Source organism: Siniperca chuatsi, linkage group LG20 (assembly GCF_020085105.1).
Source record: "Siniperca chuatsi isolate FFG_IHB_CAS linkage group LG20, ASM2008510v1, whole genome shotgun sequence".
NCBI lineage: Eukaryota > Metazoa > Chordata > Actinopteri > Centrarchiformes > Sinipercidae > Siniperca > Siniperca chuatsi.
In genome coordinates, this window is record NC_058061.1 from 21,044,905 (window position 1) to 21,065,160 (window position 20,256).

General features: G+C 40.2%; 1 protein-coding gene across 4 annotated transcripts in view; it reads left to right on the plus strand.

The window, feature by feature from the left end:
* The window catches only part of LOC122867163 (myosin-16), a 67,529-nt gene that overhangs the window by 17,355 nt on the left and 29,918 nt on the right, over positions 1–20,256 (plus strand). For 3 of the 4 annotated variants that reach the window (XM_044177567.1, XM_044177570.1, XM_044177569.1), the window contains 5 exons: positions 4,654–4,881; positions 8,019–8,123; positions 10,352–10,438; positions 14,020–14,165; positions 19,454–19,544. In XM_044177567.1, the coding sequence (XP_044033502.1) occupies positions 4,654–4,881; positions 8,019–8,123; positions 10,352–10,438; positions 14,020–14,165; positions 19,454–19,544 (657 nt within the window). Of the gene's footprint in view, positions 1–1,205; positions 1,900–4,653; positions 4,882–8,018; positions 8,124–10,351; positions 10,439–14,019; positions 14,166–19,453; positions 19,545–20,256 lie in introns of those variants that run through there. The other variant, XM_044177568.1, reaches the window with a different exon arrangement.

A 20,256-nucleotide genomic window follows, 5' to 3' on the forward strand; every position in this document is an offset into this window, starting at 1 on the left:
TAGCTATAGGTTTTCTTCCTATGCAGTTGTGCTCTTTGTGGTTATACCAGTATATTGCATATATTTTCCACTTATTTCTTACAGTACATACTCACATTCTGTCCACTTCCCAGATTTTTTCTGGAGGTTTCAACCGCATCTCATGGCCTTTATCAGCAGGTGGACTTTGCTCTATTGTCATGGAGATGGCTTAGTTGTCATGCTTAGGTCACGTCCATCACATCCAGTCATGATGAAGCTCATGAGATGCGGTTGAAAATTCCATACAATGGCAGTAAGAGGAACTTGAGTTGAGATTTTTTTTTTTTTCACAATTCAATTGGACAGTTCCATGACATTTGAGCAAACTATCTGCTGATGAAGACCATGTGATATGGTCAAAAGCCCGGGAAAAGCCTTGAAATTGGTTTTTCCCTGCAGTTTCCAAGGTCAAGAATGAACAGCCAAGATTTATTATTATTACTACTACTACCAATTACTATTTCCAAGGTCAAGAATGAACTTTCATAATCAAGTTATTATACATTTTTTCATTCTTCAATTTAAATTGTTCTTCTCAACATGTTCTAGTACTGAAATGCAAGTTAATTATGAATGTCTAAATACCTCTATTTACTCACTTAGGATGTATGTATATATATATATATATATATATTTTTTTTTTTTTTTTTTTTATGCAATGGCCAAATTTCCTATGGGATTGTTGAGTTCCAGCCTAATCATCATCCCATTTTGCGACCCTGCTTAATGTTAACTCTAGATATGGAAATGCTTTGTCTAGTCTTTGTGGGTCTTGATGACTTCATTCAAGAAAAACATCCACGCTTGAATCTAAAGCACAATATGCCTCGTTGTTCTTGCTAAGATGAATGCTGTGGCATTGTGGGGGGACGATGTGGGCGTGGGCGCACAAGACATTTATGTCAATTATAACGTAGACAGAGTAGAAAAGGCATCTTTGACTCTGGAATACTACCCTTGTTTTCTTGTCTTTCTGTGGTGTGACTTTGATGGTACAGCTGAGGGCTGCGTTTCTGTGGCAGAACGGCACAACGTTAAAGGCTTTTCTTCTGACCTGACATCCTACACCAACCGCTATCCCTGTGGGACACCTTTGGATCCACTGAAAGCTGGGAGAGCCACCTGTTTCTGGGGGAGGAGACTACAGTGAGGAAAGAAGGCAGAAGAGAAGGTCTTTGTGGTAAAACACAGTCTAAGAGTGGACCGAGCAGTGGCTACCTGCATAGGGTTACTAGTAGCAGCAGCAGGCTGTGGGCAGGCTGGAAGTGTACAGAGGAATGTTTGGATTTCACACGCCTATACCAGCACACCCTAAAATGAAACATAGACGAATGGTTGATTGAGAGGGGAGAAAGAGCAAGAGAGAAGAAAAAAGCAAAGGCTCACAGAGGATTGAGAAAAAGAAGGCTGACAGATTAAGTAGCGTGAGGAAGGCAAAGAAAGGTGAGCAGAGCCGCTAATGTGTTGCGAGAGAGAGGATCTGCTGGGAGAGCACAGACTGGAGCACCATCACTGAGTGAATTAGTACTGTCCCTCCTGCTGAAACCCACCTGGAACAACCAGAACAGCTGCACGCCAAGCAAAGAAAGAGACAGAGACGTGAATACGCATCTTTGCAGCAGCGCGGAAACACTGTCAGAACAGGCGGGCAAGTTGCTACATTGCCAAACAGGTGAAGTCTGCAACGCAAGAGCGTATAGACACTAGATAGGAGGAAGTATCAAGATGATGTCTACAAGGCGCAATTGGCCTTGCCACTCCCTCTCTGATGACTGTGAGGAGGCCAATGGAAACCATGCAAATCCTGGACCAGAACCTGAACCTGAAGAACTGGATTGGGATAGCTATAGCACCACACTGGAGCACAGATTAGCAGCTGTGGGTAACTCTTGTCGGTTTATACAGCATGTGTAGCCGTTTGCGGAGTCTACATACTGTAGATTTATCAGAAGCAAAAAAGTTCTGGAAGCAAAACAAATTGTACTGGTTGGCCTGTTTTACAACAGATAATTTGACTTGGGAAAAGCAGTTACTAATTAACGATGGCTCCGTTCTAGTCAAGTATCACAGTAAGCCATGACAGTGTGACACAACCCTGAAACCTAAGAAGCTAAATGGAATTCAGCCTTCATTCATTTTATTATTTACACCTGTGCTCTTTCCTACTGTGACATGTCAAAATGTCTTCTGTGAAAAAGGGCTATGGGTGGAGCCAAAGTGCCAAACGTTTGAGCATAAATGTTTACTCGGTTGAAATCTGGGATCCCTGGTCAAAATATGAATAGCAAGGACTTTTTATGACAGTGGCATACATTATCTCAAGGTGCAGGTAGATAAGAAACATATCTAACTGTAAGTTAATGGAACAAATGTAAATGTGAAACATTAGCCAGGCTAATTTGTTCTTTTTATGTGTGAACATCAAATGGGGGGGGGGTTGGTAGGTGGAGCGCGGCCCTGCCCTGACGGGTTGCCAGGTTGCAGTGACAGATAGGTTGAAATTGTATGCAGTGTGTGGATTGTGTTTCATCTGGCAACTTGGGTGACGTCAGAAAAACATCCAAAACTTGGATCCGAGTATGACGATTACTCAGAAATTTGAGGGCCCTGCAAATTATGCAAGTTTCCCGGGAGAAAGAAAACGGGAGGGTGCCGGGAGATGGCCTTGAAATACAGGAGAACCCGGGAAAAACGGGAGTGTTGGCAGGTATGATTAATGTTAATAGGCTAACTAGCTCGCTGTCTCAACCTAGTAAGCTTCAAGCTAACGTTCACTAGCCTGCGCTATTTGTTTTTATTTATTTTTTGATACTGTTCTCCACAAAATGCCTTTCAAAAATCAATTAGCTGCTACACCATGTACAATGTACTGCCATTTAGTGTTACATCATCACTTGCTTGCTAACCCTAGCATACACCAAGGAAAGGAAGTTCCCCTAAACAATGGAAACATCTGACAGACCATAAAAACTAGACAATGTTAGTTGCATTTTGCACAGTATGCAAAGAACTAATGTGTTTTCACCCTGTGCATTCAAAAATATGTGTAATGTGAATAAACCTTTTTTATAGCTTTCTCCTTATTTTATAGCAACAGGAAAAGCACAGGTGTATTTAATAACATTAATGATGGCTACAGACCATAAATGGAATTCAGCCATCATTATGTGAAGATGGCATTTTACCAGGGCCTTGAAACACCTAAATGGAATTCAGCCATCATTATGTTATTGATGGCATTTTCCCGCACTGACATCTCAAAATGTCTGCTCTGGAAAATGCTCTGTTTACTGCATTTTACACCTCTTGAAACAACTACTTTTATATTATTTATATATTGTCATCAGGTTTTTTTTTATATTATATTATATTATATTGCATTTTTTTTTACTAACTAACTGAACTTCCCTACCTGGTCTTCAGTATTTGGCTTCTCTCATCTGTAATCACTCCAAATTTGATACCTAGTGCATAATGTATCCCTGTGTGTCCGAACTCTAAGTGTATCTTGTCGTCTTGTCATACCTGCTAACACCTGTTCAGTTATCACTAGGTGAAAGTGCAAATAACTTAACAGAAGGATGAAATTTATTTGAGGAGGTTTCAGAAGGGGCAGGGAAAGAACTTAAACCAAGTACTTTTATGGAAATAAATGCAGATGGAAATGTGGTCGCCTGATCATTTCACAAATGCCCAGATATTTGGGTATGCTATTAGCTCGTTCCAAATGCCTTGCCCATGATGACTGGTCCATAAGAAAGTAACAGTAACCAGAGCAGGCTCTCACAATCAGGTCTTTTCACTCCTGTTATGGATGGCTGTTGACTAAGTGACCTGGTGTTTGGTAGAACTTGCTTATCAAGTCAGCACTGTACGTCACTGTGTTGGCTTTTCGGCTGCACTATATTAAGGCAACTGCAAATTCACAAAGGGAAGGTTTCTACTGACTTGAGGAAGGATAAGTTTCATCTTGTGGCATAACCTGCGGTAAGATCCTCTTTGTATGAACTAACTGTCTATCTTTGCTTCAGCCGCTTTTATTCAGATAATCCCTTCATATATGTTTTATCCCTTAGTCCTTTACTAATTCTCTCCATTTTTTCCTACCTCATTTGCCCTCACTCTTGCCTCTTTCCTTTAACTCTGTTAACTAGTTAATCTCCCCACCAAAACTACAATATATTTACAGTTGGTTATAGTCATGTTAAGATAAAATGAAACAATCGTATACTTCTGTTGCAGCAGAGATATTATTATGCTAATGCTTATTTAAATGAAATGCATCATGAGTTTTTTATGAGTTGCTTTGAAAAGCATACAAGCAAAATATTACAAATTAATGAGTAATTTCCTTTTGACAAAAATTGAAAAAAAAGGGTTCAAAGATGGAATAATTTTTTCTAACCTTAGGAGTGATAGAAATCTAACAAAAACCCAGTATACCTGCAAACAGGTATACACAGATCCACAGATTCAACACAGCAGGAAAACTGGATGAAGAAAAATTAATATGTCCAGCACAAAATGAATTCCAGCCTATCCAAAATCGGATTATTACTGTATGTAATAACTGTATGTAACACAACAGAAGTAGATCCACATCTAACTCTCTCTGTGTTTGTTAACCTCCAGGAGCAGGAGACTGCCCAGGCGTCTGAGCAGCACTGTGTCCAGCTGGAGAAGGCCCGGCGTGAGCTGGAGCGGCAGCTGTCAGGCCTGTCAGACCGTCTGGAGGAGGAGGAGGCCTGCTCAGCCCAGCTGGCCCTCCACCGGGACAGGCTGGAGGCCAACTGCAGCAGCCTCAGAAGAGACCTGGATGAACTGGAGAGCGCCCTGACTGTGGCTGAGCAGGATAAACAGGTAGAACATTATGTCTCCTGGAACTGACGATGCCCTTTATACAGAGGGAGACTGACCGATGGAGTGTTTCGTCATAAAGTAAATAATAGTAAAGTTGCAAGGAGCTCTTGATCTTGATATTTTCACTGTATAAAAGTAGAGTTACACCAAAAAAGGACAGAAGCATATTTGCTGTTTCAAGCATTCAGTTTTTTCAGTATAATGCAACTAAGGAATCAGATGGCACACCTGGTATATATAAGCTGCTGTTTCTCTCCCTCTACTGTACCTGCTCCAGATGATGGTTTTTAAGGTGAAACTTGAAGACTTGAAATAAATCAAAGTAGGTTAACACTTTATTTTGAATTTAGATAGTCAACAATTAGATAAATAGAATTTCAGAAAAAAAAAACTAGACTATTATTGGTTTAGCATTTAATTTACACACTCAGCTCCAACTGAGCAATTATTTTCTCATGTTGTCATTGTTTTGGCGCAAAATAGTAGTAGTTTATTTCCTGGGCGATGTGTTTTCATGTATAGTTTTCAATAGTGTGACATTTTGTAGGAGGATTTTGTAACCTTTGGACGGAGCCTAGCTATCTGTTTCCGGTCTTTGTGCTAAACTAAGTTAGCTGGCTGCTGGCAGTAGCTTCATATTTAGCGTACAGACATGAGAGTGAGCTGCAACATGCTTTTCAAGGTTCAGTTCGCAATAAATGGCCTCCTGTCACCAAGGGCGTAAAATCCACTGGGGATGGGGGAGACATGACCCCTTCACTGAGTGCCTTAAGTTAGTACCATGAACTCAAACCAATAAGCTTAATGACCTGCAGTGAGTCGAGCTGCAAGTGCGTTACAATTAATTTTACCCTTTGTTTTGCCTCTCAGGCTACACACAGACTGCCCTACCTGTGTGGGTAATGAAGAGACACGATTCAAGTCAATGACAAGAAATTTTAAATCGGACTGGATGTAGTCATCAAGCTCTTAAAAGAAGAAAAGTGAAGGAACAGAAATGACTTCACAGTTCGGCAGGTCTGGGGACACAATGGGGCAGCACACGGTCCACATTCTGCGGGGAGACAGGCAGCCTGGGGAGGGAGGAAAAACAAAACACATGAGCACATCGCTAGCGGAAACACTGTCAGGTTGTTCAGTTGACTACACGAGTTGTGAAATAATTCTTACACGGCCATATTGCTAAAAAAAGAAAGAAAAGCTCCTTTGCATTCTACCAGTTTTTTATTAGCGCCAGCTGACGTCTGTGTCCCCCGAAGAGCCGAGAACCACTGATTTTTAACGTGAAACTGCTTTATTACCTGTTTTAATTACCGGGTCGCGCCGATTGCTTCCTGGTGATCCGGCAGATTTCAGCTGAGCCAAAGTAACCCAACCAGCTGTTCAACTGCGAATGAACCCCTTACAACCCCTTTGACCCAGCATGAGCAACCCAACAATGTGTTCACAGAAACAACCCAGCAAGTGTAGCATCAAATAACTAATTAAAACCAAACTTATCAAAAAAATGAACACCTGAACATACATCAGCGTGATGAGAACTACCTAAAATGACAGAAACCATCTTTGGTAAAAATCTATTTGACGTGTACTTTGACTTTTTAGTTTGGCTGATGTCCCATCCGCTAACATGGAGGGGGCGGGGTTTATGACCTATACTGCAGCCAGCCACCGGGGGGCGATCGAGATGTTTTGGCTTCACTTTTGGGGAGCTGTCATGTCGTCCATCTATCTTAAATCAATGGGCTGTATGCAGCCTGAAAGGAATACCTGCAGACACTACTCAGGGCTGAAAAAACGGTATTGCCAACATCGTTTCTTGGTTAAAAAAAGTTTGTATGAATATTTTTATTTACATACTACGATACAAATACAACATTATCTATCAGAAAGTTTCAGGTAGGCCCATCCATGAAGGGAACTAAAAAAAAGTTAACATATTATAAAGGGAACCATTGTTTGTCTCAATTTGATCTATTTCTGTGTCATAAATTTCATGTCACAGTTAAATGTCTTCCTGCTTGATGATTCCAGCTTGAACTCTTGAAAGAGACAAGTTATTCTGTGCCATGATGAAGCACTGTGTCTGCTGTGTAGACACTAACAAGCAAAGGCTGCTCTGACATCTCCATTGCAGCCCCTCACCAAACCCCTTTATCTGTTTCACTGAGGTGTAAAGGATTACGATGCTATCTTTCTTCGGGAATGCCACGTGAATGTACCGTACTTTAGTTTTCAGTGGCGCAGGGTGCTGTTGATTTAGCAAATTTACACTGATTAATTTGAACTGGGTCACGATGTTAAGAACTTGATCCTCTGGCTATATGAAGGTTTTCTTGGCTAATTGGTCTCCCAGATGGTAAAGATACTGTAAGCGAGAACTGTGAGAGGACTCCATCACAGTGGATGCAACAAGACCAGACCTGTTTGATGGCAGAGTTGACACAGGGCTTTGAAAAAAATGACGTGACCATGTCTAATATTTGTGGTATGCTGTCATAACAGTCATTATGACTGGACATGATGTCTTTGATCCAAAGAAGCAAACGTTTAAAGCGGAATTCACTCATCTGTCTGTCTGTCTGTCTGTCTGAAATGTATTGCAAAACACATACTTGTTGCCCTTTTTGAAGAATATGCATAGAAATTGACACCAGCATATATTTTCGCCCCAGTCTGCTAGCTCGCATTTCCAGTCCAATGCTCTAACAGATTTTAAACTATCACACTTGTCTCATTAAGTCCTCATGTCTTCAATAGAAGCCATGCAAATAAAGCTTTGATGTCCATAAGAGAGAGGCAAAATAATGACATCTGTTTCTGTCATGATAGGAGATAATTGTTTTACTGTGCGGCTGCAAAGTCAGAGCCTGCACATTGAAACCGCTGTATTCACAAGCCATCGTGGCTGCTTGCCCAAGAGGAAAACATTAATAACCACAGAAAGAAGGGTTTTAGCAGAGGTAGACGCAAACTAAATCTTGTATATGGGGAGAAATGTTACTTGCATGATACTTTTTTAGTGATTGGTTTGGTGATTCAGAATATGTATTATCTAATATGATATGAGGTCAAAGAACTTATAAATTCTTTGAAGTGGATTTTTGTTCATGACCTTTCTCTCTCTCTCTTTCTAGTCATCCGACAGTGAGATAAGGAGGCTGACAGAACAGCTTTTTCAGAAGGAGGAGGCGGTGCAGAAGCTCCAGAAGGAGAAAGAACATCTGGTGGAGCTCAGCCAGGTGAGAGTACAGTGAGTGTTGTTAAGGTTAAGGGTAGGATATTGCTGTGCAGCGATACAGTATTAAAAGAAGCAGCAGAGATATCCTAACTTTTAGCCTCTAGTGTGGATCAAGATATAAAAACAATGGATCCTACATTTCCCATAATGCAAGCAACAGCAAACTTTCAAACTCCAGGCCTATGTTTTGTAATATAGACCAGAAATTTTGAAGTCTACGAGCCCAGGATGAGATAATCCTGGTGACATAGCGAGGGTTATTTATAAGTTCATATTTTTTGGAGAGATGAGGGGAGCGAAATGCAACAAAGGTCCCGGGCTGGACTCAAACTGGGGACGTTGTGGTTCATGGTTGGCGCTTTAACCCTTAGGTTACCAGGCTACGAGGGTTATTTTCCCAGACTTCACAAAGCTCCTCCAAAGCCACAGAAGACATTATACAACAGTTTTTTGCAGACTGAGAGGGCCAGGTGATATATGGAATTAGAGGTGTCCTGTGAAGTTATGTTTATGTTCACTGTTTCTCACCAAAACACACTGTATGTAAACTTGAGCTCTAACAAATCCGTTTAATGCATTTAAATTCTCGTAAAACATCCGCAAAGCAGATTTTAAAAACATTTTCATTTTTTTTGCACATTCTCGCACATGTGCGTGTGCAATACAAAAAAAAATCTGTTGGCTTTAAACATGGCTTTATAGTGCTGCTAGTGGACAGCAACTCCACAAGGTATCTTTAATTCCATTAATTCAAACTCGTATTTTTGCACAGTAGGTAACATATTAGAGATATTAGATATTAGAGATATTAAAACATGCACAAAAAAAAGGTTATTTTGTGTCAAAAAGTTACAGAAATGATAGCTGGTTACATTAGCTGTTTTGAGTGATGACAGTTCCATAAACTTCAAATGACGATTATTTTTAAAATTGAGTTTCCCTTTAAATAAAGCGTAGGTAATCTGCTATATGTTATTTATGATCATGAAGGGACACACAGCCACTATCATAAACACACTGCAATTATATTCACACTCATCTTTTCTTCAAATAACCTAAAACCTTACATCGGTTCAAAAGTATTATTACGTTTTAAAAAAACAAACGTAACTCAAGGTCTATTTACTAGCTTTTTCCAGTGCTTTCAACCACATCCCCTCAGCAGATAGATTTTCTCAGTTGTCATGGAAATAGCTCAGTTTTCATCATGTGACTTAAGTATGTAACTTCGGAGTTCCATACTTAATGTAGATATCCGTGACAACAGTGCAAACTCTATCCGCTGATGAAGATCATGAGATGCGGTTGAAAGTTCTGGAAACAGCTAGTAAGTAGTAGTATTTTAGTTTTTGTTTTTTTGTTTTTTACTGTAAGTCAAGAATGAACTTTGACAATCTACTACTGTAATGTATACCACATAGTCAGCTTTGATTAAGATTTATGTCATGCTCAGTGTAAACTATGTAAACGACACCAATACTTACACAGCATGTCATGCTTTTTGGCTTTATTTGTGATTGTTTATTCGTGTAATCGATAGCCTTGTCCCATTTATCTGAGTAGAGGGAGATACCTCACTTGCTGCTTGACTAAGAATGAAACATAACTTTAGGAAAATAGAACCATATGGCCTGTGGACCTGCCAAAAGTGGCACTCATGATAAATGTGCACCCCATCAGACACACAGAACTCTCTACTTTGAAAAGAAGAGCAGATGCTTTGAAATCTAAGGAAATCTTAATCCTGAACAATCTATGTCAGCTATAAGGGGCCCTGTTCACTAATTTTGCCCAGATGCTTTGACCAACAGTAGCAGTCTGCTTTATTGTGTAATCTGTGAGAGCAATTTAGCATCATACCTCATTATCTTCCTACTGCTTGTTGAACATGTGTTAGATTATGGATTTAGTCTGGAATACAAAGAGAAGCTTGTGGGGAAAAAAACACAAGATGAATCGACTTGCTGTTTCAGTGAGTTTAGGCACAGAGTCAGCGAGTTTGATGTTCCAACACTATTGTTCCCAGTTGATGGAAAGAACGAGAGAAAATCTCTGATTCATCAGATCAAACTGGAGATGACTTCTGACATTTTCTGAGCAACCAAACAACTCCTATCTTTCTAAGCACCAATGTGGCAGACAGATGGATGTGAGGCAGTGCTATGGAGGATCAGTGATATAGGGACACATGTGCAGCCCAGGCTCAGAAATCTTGTTCCACCCCAACAGCAGGCCATTGAGGACCTGCAGAGCGAAGAGGAGAAGGTGAACCTGCTGACCAAAGAGAAAACCAAGCTACAGATGCAAGCTGAAGACGTAAGTTCATATATTTACTGTATGATTCATAATATATACAGTATGTCTTTTTCTATTTTTACCTTAAATATAGTATCTAATAATGGCATTATGCCACTAAACTCAGCTCAGCTTAATTTAACTCAACTTAAAGCTGCACTAATTAATATCTTTATGTTGACAACAGATATACAGTAACAGTATACGTGTCAATTGAGAATGACTTCCGGATGGGAGCCGAAACGTCTTGATTCTGAAAACAGTGTCCAGATGACTACGACTGAAACCTTTTCTACGATAGTATACGTGTAATGTGAAAGGGGGCTCCTATGACCCACCCACAGACAATTATCACCCAAATCTGCAGTTCCCTGCAGTTCTGTGTTGTTTCAGTTTTACAGCCCGTAACTTTACTGTTTTGGTTCAGTCAAACTGCTCTCATCAACTCCGTTTCCAGCCACAGCAGCTGTTTTGAGCGACAGTCGCTTTGATAAACCCACTGTACACTACCTGCCAGACAGCAGCACCAAACGGCAGACAGACACAGTTAGCGACTAGCTGGTGAAAATCATTTAGCAGTTAAATTAGACTTACATTCATCAGGTGACCAGAAACACGAGTCCAAATGAATGCTATTGTTGCTCCAGGTTAGCTGGATGTGTAAGGCAACAGTTAGCATGTTGATCATGTTAACTTTATAAAGTGATGATACTGTATGTCAGCGTTGTGTTTTCAGCTTGTTGTGCTGCTCCTAAGCGGCAAATAAATCTATTAATGCAGATTTAACTGAACTTGTGGTGTGTTTACTGTGGTGATAATACAATTGAAATGTTTGTCTTTGTTTGCTAAAGTTAGCTAACATTAGCCACTGTTCATATCAGATCAAGGTCTTTTCAGATGGGGAGCGATTGACGTGCCTAGTAATTCATTCTCAATGAGAGGCGAGCGGGCAGGTAGGGAGGCGCGGGAAATCTGATGGTACGTGTCCACAGGATCCGTGATTTCCACGCTTTCCATTCATTGTCTATGCAGAAAGCCCTGCAATTGCATTTGGGTAGCGTTGCATTGCATTTCGAGAGATGGGCCATCACGTTGGCTGTTCCTCATTTGCATAAAGTTGAATCTAGGCTACTTTATGCAAATCAGGGGCATCCAGCATGAATCGCCGCCTCTGGAAATCTCCAGAAAAACTTTTAAACTAACCACTGTAGATCTAAAATGAAGACAACTGCATGGCTTATTTCTTGCTTCAAATGTTTTCAGAAGCACTTTTCGGTGAACTATTTTCGTAATATAAGAGAAGGTTTCCAAATGAGCCGCCATGCTGGTCTAGTTTGAAATCCGGGAGCAGACAGCCCACGAGTGAAAGCATTCGTCCAATCAGCTGTAGCCAGGAAGTGTTTCCTGTTGTGTTTCAGGGAAGGAGAGCACCTGTCAATCATCTATCGTGACATCTAGTGGCACACCTATCAAGACTGAATGTATCAGGTCACGCTACGTATAGTTTTAACTCAAGCTAGGCTATAAAGAAAAAACAGTTGTACCGGCAGGGATACAGTAGTGCACAGAAGCCGTTTCCCGGGTTACCATGCATAGAGCGCCTGGCGTTTACTCGCAGAGCTCTTGTCTTCCTGTCTATTCACATGAGCAGCGCATTGCTACCCCGCGGTATGCAGGCGAGTATGCAGGTGGAGTGTCGCTCCCCGTGTGAAAAGACCGTAACTGAGTTTATTAAATTGATTATTTCATATGTAAGAGGAAGAGCGATATCTTCTTTTAAGGTTACATAGTCAGCTTTAATTCAACTATAACCTGCATTAAACATAGCTTCTTAAATTCACCTTTTTAAAGGCACTTGCATAACATGATACCCATTTGTTTTATATCAAAATGTGCAGAAAAACCTCAGCTTTCTGTTTAATGAGGCACCACTTGTCCTCGAGCATTGTGTAAAGAGATCATTTGGCCCAAAAGATGAAAAGTTGAAGTCCAGTTTTTGAAATTCTTCAAATCTCTTGTGAAAACATGCCATTACTCACGTGGACAAATTGTTTTGGTGCTTGAAATGGGTTTACCAAAGTCTTAGGTTCACAAAAGTAGTGGAATATATGAATAAAATAGTAGACAAATGCAATTTACAATATTTAAATAATGTGCATGTTTCTGTTTTTCACTTTTTCAAAAAGTTTTTTTTTCAAACCAAATGTTTACCATGTATAAAAAACACAGAAAAAACAAAAAATTACAATATTTACATAATGTCCATGTGTCCCATAATGTCACATACGGTCTCGCAAGAATAAGGCCTCGGAAGCGGAGAGTCTACAGATTCTGACAATATCTGAACCATATTTCTGTACTGTATTATCACGGAGATATTACTAGAAACATCGAGTAAACGCGCCGCCGCGTTCGGCGGCCCCGGGGGTTTAACTGATTTTTTTGGCCACTTGGGGGCAGCGGGAACAGGCTGTAAGCACAACACTGACATCACCTTTTAAGGTGATATAGCAAACATGTTTGTCAGCAGACACTTCATTTTGGCCACAATACGAATGTAGGCTCATATTTACTCTTTTAGCCTGGGTTTTGCTCTCCATCAACTCCTGAAAAAAATATCTGCCTCTTTAGCTGCTAAATGCTCCACTATGTTCACCAGCTAGCTGCTAACTTTGTCTGTCTGCCATGTGGTGCTGGACAGGTAGCATTCAGTTGGTTTATCAGAGCTTTTCTGCTGCCTGCTGCGGCTGGAAACAATGCTGAGAGTGGTGGGAGTGAACAAAAACGTTGTGGGCTGTAAAACCAAAAACCAAGCTGAAAGACGATAAAACACTCCATAGAACTGAGAGGGACTGCAGGGCTGAATGATAATTCTTCATCGGTTTGTCCTAACTAGCGACCCAATTCACATACATCTAGTCATTTGATTCATTGTTAAAACAAAAATGTTGATTAGCGCAGCTTTAAAGCCATGAATTAGAATTTGAAGATTCATGAAAATGTTTGTAATGTAACTTTATTTATATACTGTAGCATATTAAAAACAACACATTTGATCTAAGAGTAGGAGACAAGGAAAAAAACTGTTGGAAACAGTAACTATAAAAAAGTTCTTAAACCGTTAGTGTAGTGTTTCTGTATTTATTTATTCTACAATAAGCATTTTTAATTAAAGGTCAGTATAAGATTACTAGGTCTAACATCCAACATAAGCACACATGCTCCACACATTAAATACTGTAGTAATATTAAGGTCATGAACCAACTATTTGACAGTAATATGAGGAATGGAAACTTAAGGTTATTTGACTTAATTGTAACCCTGTTAGCCAATAGGCCTTGGCAAATCTGAGGAAACATTGAATACATGTAATTTTGTGTATAAAAATTGTCAAATGTAATAAATGGTCAATATAAAAGATACTGATTACAGGCACAAAATCTTTAGCCATTGGCAATTATAGTTAATAAAATATTGGTACCAGTTTTAGCCTTCAGAAACACAGCTGAACCCTACTTTCAACTATACCTTTCACAGCTCGATTACATCGTGATCATTGTATTTTACGTCTTGTCCTTCCTGTTACATTGTTTCTGTTCAGTTGGAGTACCGGCTGGAGCAGGAACGGCGTCAGCGCGGCGAGCTGGAGAAGAGCAGGAGGAAGCTGGAGGGTGATAGCAGATCCACACAGGAGAGTCTGGGAGAGATGGAGAAGAATAGGAGTGGACTGGAAGACCTCATCAAAAGGTCAAAGACACGCACACTAATATCATAGATTTTACAGTATGTGACAAAATCCAAGTGTCGTTATCAGCTTGCATAACAAAATGGGGCAGTAAAAGAGAGGAGCATAACATCCAGCCGAACTACTATTTGGGCCTACACAGCAATAATTTGCTCTGAAGCCGAAATTAAATTCTGGTGTTGGTCAATGTTGAATCTATTTTTAGCAGGTGGTATGGGGATGGCAATTTCAGTCTTTCAGTCGGTCCACCACTTTGGTCCCGACTGAAATATTATCTCTCTCTCTCGACCGGTTCAGTTGAGAGAGAGAGAGAGTGAGAAGGAGAGAGAAAGCAAGATGTAAGAGAACATGCAGTAGCACAATGCAAATTCCACATAGAGATTTAAAATAATAGTAATGGTAGTGGTAATAATATTAATATTTATAAAATAATAATAATAATGATAATAATGATAATAATAATAATAATAATAATAATAAGACTAATAATAATAATTGTAGTAGGTGTTGAGCAGGAACATGGGGGCAGTAAGTGACTTGATGAAGATGATGAAGATGTAGAGTTAGTAACATACATTAATGAGATATGAATACATACAGATGGAGAGGGAGAGGAGGAGAGAGGAGAGAGGCTCCCATTCTACTTTTGGAAACTCTAGGAACCACAAGTAACCCTGCATTCTGGGAGCGCAGTGTTCTAGTGGGGTAGTAGGTTACTATGAGCTCTGTAAGATAAGATGGTGCCTGACCACATAGCTTAACTATTGGATGGATTCCCATGGAATTTTGTACAGGCGTCTGTGGCTCCCAGAGGATAAGTCCTAATGACTTTGCTGACCCCCTGACTTTTCATCTAGCGCCACCAGCGGGTTTTCGCTTATTCAGTGAAATATCTCAACATCTGCTTCATGGATTGGAATAAATTTTGTGCAGACATTGATGGTTCCCAGACGATGAATCCTAATGACTCTGTTGAACCTCTGACTTCTCGTGTTGTGCCACCATGAGAGTGACATTTTTTGGTTTTAGTGAAATATCTACAACTATTTGATGGTTGCCATGAATTTTGATACAGACATCCATGTCCTCTTCAGGACGAATTGTAATCATGTTGGTGATTCCGTAACTTTTCACCTAGCACCATCATCAGGTCACAATACCTGTAAAACATTCCATTGCGCTATGCGTTGCACTATGTGTTTAGTGCTAATTAGCAAATGTTAGCATGCTAACACACTAAACTAAGATGGTGGAAATGGTAAACATTTAAGCTGCCAAACATCAGCATGTTAGCATTGTCATTTTACTGTAAGCATGTTAGTATGCTGATGTTAGCATTTAGCTCAAGGCACAGTTGTGCCCAAGTACAGCCTCACAGAGCTGCTAGCATGGCTGTAGACTTTTAGTTATGTTTTCCTCCCTTTTCTCTTTAATTTTTATTCCTATCAAATGATAACATATTTGTTTTGTAAACATGAGCATGCTGTGTAGTTTACTGAGCCACATTACAGGATTTCTTTTTTTCAGACTATCATTATTCTATTATAACCCTAACCCTAACCTATTATGCTCATTTCCAGCTCTATATTTTTATTCTGGGATTCCACTAGAGGAGCTTTGCATGATTCACAGTTCAAAACAATCCTTATTTATATAAGGTAAATTAAGATTTTTTAGCAGAATTTTTTAACTGACCCTTCATGCCGTTTTAGCTCCTGTCTCCTTTAGGCCCCCCTCCCTAAAACCCCACTTCCTTCTGATTGGCCAACTTCCCGGAAGCCTTCAGAGGGGCTTGTGAGTCGCTGTAACCTATAAATTCTCTTTATACACCCAGTGCTGTGAGCCTACACTACCTCATTCTCTTACCGGTGTGCTCGACGGAATATGACAGCTTTAACTTACCTTGCAAAATAGCGATACGGGGCACTGAATTTGATGAATTGATATTTTTCAGACCACAAATGAGGAAAGAATTAGGTTGGAAAAACAGTAAACGCCGACGGTGCAGAGTGTTTCCGGGGGCCCGTGTATGTTCCAGATTTGCTCGACCTGGCAGATCTGCTCAGGGTCTCACTGATTACTGTTCAAAAACAAAACTTTTATAACTTTATTCACTGATTTTGGTGAAACTGGATCATATTTTATGTAGTTTCTAGACGGACAGATAGCTTTAAAGTAACCACTAACTGCTGCTAACTGTAACATTAGCTGCCGTTAGCTAGTTAGCTCAGTTTCAGCTAGCAGCCCCATTAGCTTAGCTGACTCTGCCCAGTTAGCTACACGGCTAACTGAGCTAACTAGCCAACGGCAGCTACCGTTAGCAGTAGTTAGCGGTTACTTTAGCAACAAAGCCATCTGTCCATCAAGAAACTTACTAACTTTCCCTTCACAACCAAAAAAGCACTTTCTGCGAGACATACTGAACAACCTCCAAAAACTTGAAGAGTAATCCTGAGCAGAGTAGTCTTGCATAGCCAGACCTATCTCCACACTTCAATTTACCACGCTGTACCAGCGCAGGAGAAGCGCTATGAGCAGAGCGGTCGAATACTGAGACAGACTGAGTGGGTGGATGGGTGTGTCCCTGTAGGTTCATAGGCCTGCTGTGCCTGTAGCACATCATGAGCATATAACCGTATTCACCTTATTTTCAATGGAAATACGGACACAGCCAGTTGATGTTTTTTTGTGTGAGACTTCCGGTCAGGCACTTCTGGTCATTGGCTAGCTAACAACAACAACTCTTTGGACCACTATGGCTTCGAGGAAAACCTGAATGTTTTGTGCAGTTAAGGGTTGCCATAATAACTGGTACAAATAAAAGGTTTACTTGGAGCAGGAGTGTGGCTAGGCTTACTTACTGACGCCCCAATGACAGCTCCAAGGCGACGTCTTGTCAAGAGATTAGCATGCTAGCTAATGCTCACTCTTGTTAGTACAGTAAAACTTTTTAATTTAAACACAGAGTCATTTTACTGGTTGTGTGTGGCTACACATTTTGTCAAATAACGCAGGTCTCAATCAGACACTGGGTCTGGTTTTTATAGAAGTCCTTTAGATTTATAAAGTCTCTTAAAGCCCACCCGGTCGCCAGCTTTGTCAATATGGACATGCTAACGTTACACATCGTTCATTCAGTTTATTTTACAGAAACCATGAGCACCAAAGTATAATTCATTCAGATGTGGAGCATGGAGCAAGAGAGACGAAAAAAAGTGGTGATTCCCTAACGTTACCTTTTGAAGTGGTCATAAAGTCTGATTACATGTCCATCCCTTGATTATTTATATTCCTTTAGTCCGTAAGGGTCCACCGATCAAAATAATCAAAACATTTTTTTCAGAAAAAATAATCCAAGTTGTGGATGTTGTCATGTGAAGTTGCTCACTTATCTGCTAATTTTGTTCTTCAAACGAAGACCGCACTTTAACTGACAAACAATATTTTGTCTTCTTCCTGCACCTGTTGGGTATGCTTGATTTGGTTACTTTGCTGGCTGCAAAATAAAAGTGTTCACACCTTGCAAATAACAGTTAAAATAACAACAGTAACCTTAGGCTTTCATCCTTTCTAATGTAGGCTACCAGTATTTTGATACAGGGCGCTCTCTCTCTCTGTCTCATATGTTATATGAGGCCATTTCTTCATGTCATCCTCCCACCGACCTGCCATTTCGATTTTTATTTTATTTTTGGAAGTGCTTCCACGACATCATTAAATAAGCTAGTTAAGCCAACGTTAGTTAGCTCAGGGAAACAATCAAACGGAAGTTCGACCCTTTTAGTATGAACATCTGACATTGTAACATTATATATATTACAGAAAATAAGGAAAAACATAATTTAAAGTTACCTCATATACATTTATATCAACCTCCAAAACATAAAGAAAGAAAAAGAAACACAGCAAAATGATTTTCATGAGATTTGCTCTACACTTTACTCCTGCCTGTAGTACTAGAACTCATGCATGTGACAACAGGTCTAATCCACAGCCATCTATCGATGTTCCATTGAAATGAGAACTGCTGTGATCATATCTATTAACTCCAGGAAAGAAACAAACTGATGGGCTGATAATGATGCTCCTGTCCTGGGGCAGAAGAGCTTGGACTGTGAGCCCCCCCCCAAGGCATTCACTAACATCCCAACATGTTGCTATCTGCCCTCAGTAATATGAGAGCGAATGGAATCATTCACTATACTTTACCTTGCAGCAACAATTAAGTGAAGACAAGAACCAACTGTCAGAAAACACACACACACACATACTGAACACACTGATCACTGAGCAGATTGCCATCATGAAGTTAAAACTTGTTCTCTTTGGCATCAATAATTGCATGACCCTCTTTCACTGTGAACATTAATAAAGTGAGTCAGTCACCTTGTTACTAAGGTGCTGTGTTTTCCAAACAGCCCATATGAAATCTGTCACTCCGTTTCACTCAGCTCTAAACTCAACAAAGCTTTATTGGCATGGTGTTGTGATCAAAGAACATGCTGCCAAAGCATATACAGTACATTAAGGAAATAACACATACAATGAATACATCATTCATTGTAATATACAGTACATGGGATGAAGCAACTGGTTACTGATGACACTCATACAGGGACACAGGGAACACAGGCAAATGCTGTGCATTACACAGAATTAAAGAAGAGAGAAAAAACGGCATACATGAAATTGTCTTTCAAGTCTTGCTTTATTGTATTCCATCACTGATGCAGCCTGAGATAAGTGAGCTAAGTGGGAACACACCTTGCTGTTCTCCAGTGGTGACACCGCCACCTCTTGCGTTTGCTTAATATCACATATAGTTCAAGCATTGTGGCTATTTCCGTATTAGTCCTGTCGCGTAACAACGTGAACACAGCGGTGGCACAGCAGCATTCTCCGTTTCTGTAATGAGACAAGGCAAAATGATCTGAGTGTAACTCCACTTCTATAAGTACGTCATAGCCCACCAACCCTCTTTATCAGTAAATGAAATAATGTAAACACAATTACTGTGGGAATAGAATTAAAGCACAATATGCCCTGATTACGTATAGTACGTAAAATCTGAGAAATCTGGTACTGAACTGAATCTTCCTTGTGTCAAGTACAAATCCAACTTAAAAGTCTGTATTCAGTTAAAATTAGTTGGTCTTTAAGTTGGATTAAATATCGGGCTAGTTGAAATTGTCTTTTAGGTGACTGATAACATTCCAGTTGTGAACTGACTGCATTTGTTTTTTCCAGTGGTTCAATGAACGTAGTGTTTAATATCTGTTTCTCCCTGAAGGAAGGACCTGGAGATCAGCAGTACCAGCTCCAAGCTAGAAGCAGAAGAGGCACTCAACATTGGACTGCAGAGGAAGAGCAAAGAGCTGCAGGTCAGGCCCTTTCGTGCCCACAAAAACTACTTTTTGTGGGGATTTCTGTGATGGTGCTTGTTAGTAGGACTCATTGTTAGTTGAAACTGTTTGTAGTACACACAAAGTCCTTCCCTTTTTGGTTGATAGTCATCTACCAGGCATCAGGACTGGTATGTGCCTTCCATCTGTAGCCTTTTTTTGAGAGATGTGGTGTACATTTTCAAAGAGCTGCGCAGTTACGCACATCACATCCAATACACATACCTTCATGAAATCTTCCTCAACCTGCAGCTGGCTTTCAAGATTAATCAGTGCAAATCATCAGGAGCGCTTAGAGTTAAGCTTTGAGGATACTGTTTATTGGACACAACAGCTCCATGGAAGATGACCAGGAAAAGCCACAAAAGTAACATACAGTGACACTGCAAGAGTTTTTGAGGGTGGAGTTTTTCCTTTAAACCACTTAAACAGAAAGGAGCAACTCAGTAATTATAATTGGATAATATTTGGTTGGAATGACAACCTGTAGTGTTGATTGGCATATGGCAGCAGATAGGTTTCCTAAAAAGATATGCAGGGAGCTCAGCTGTAGTTTTCAGAAGAGTGGTGAGATACATTCCTGCCTTTCAACAGAGCTGCTGGACTCTGCTCCGTGATTGGAGCAGTCACTTCACAGCTCCATGCCTGTCAGGAGATGGTTAAAACACACCGCCTACATCCAAACTGATAA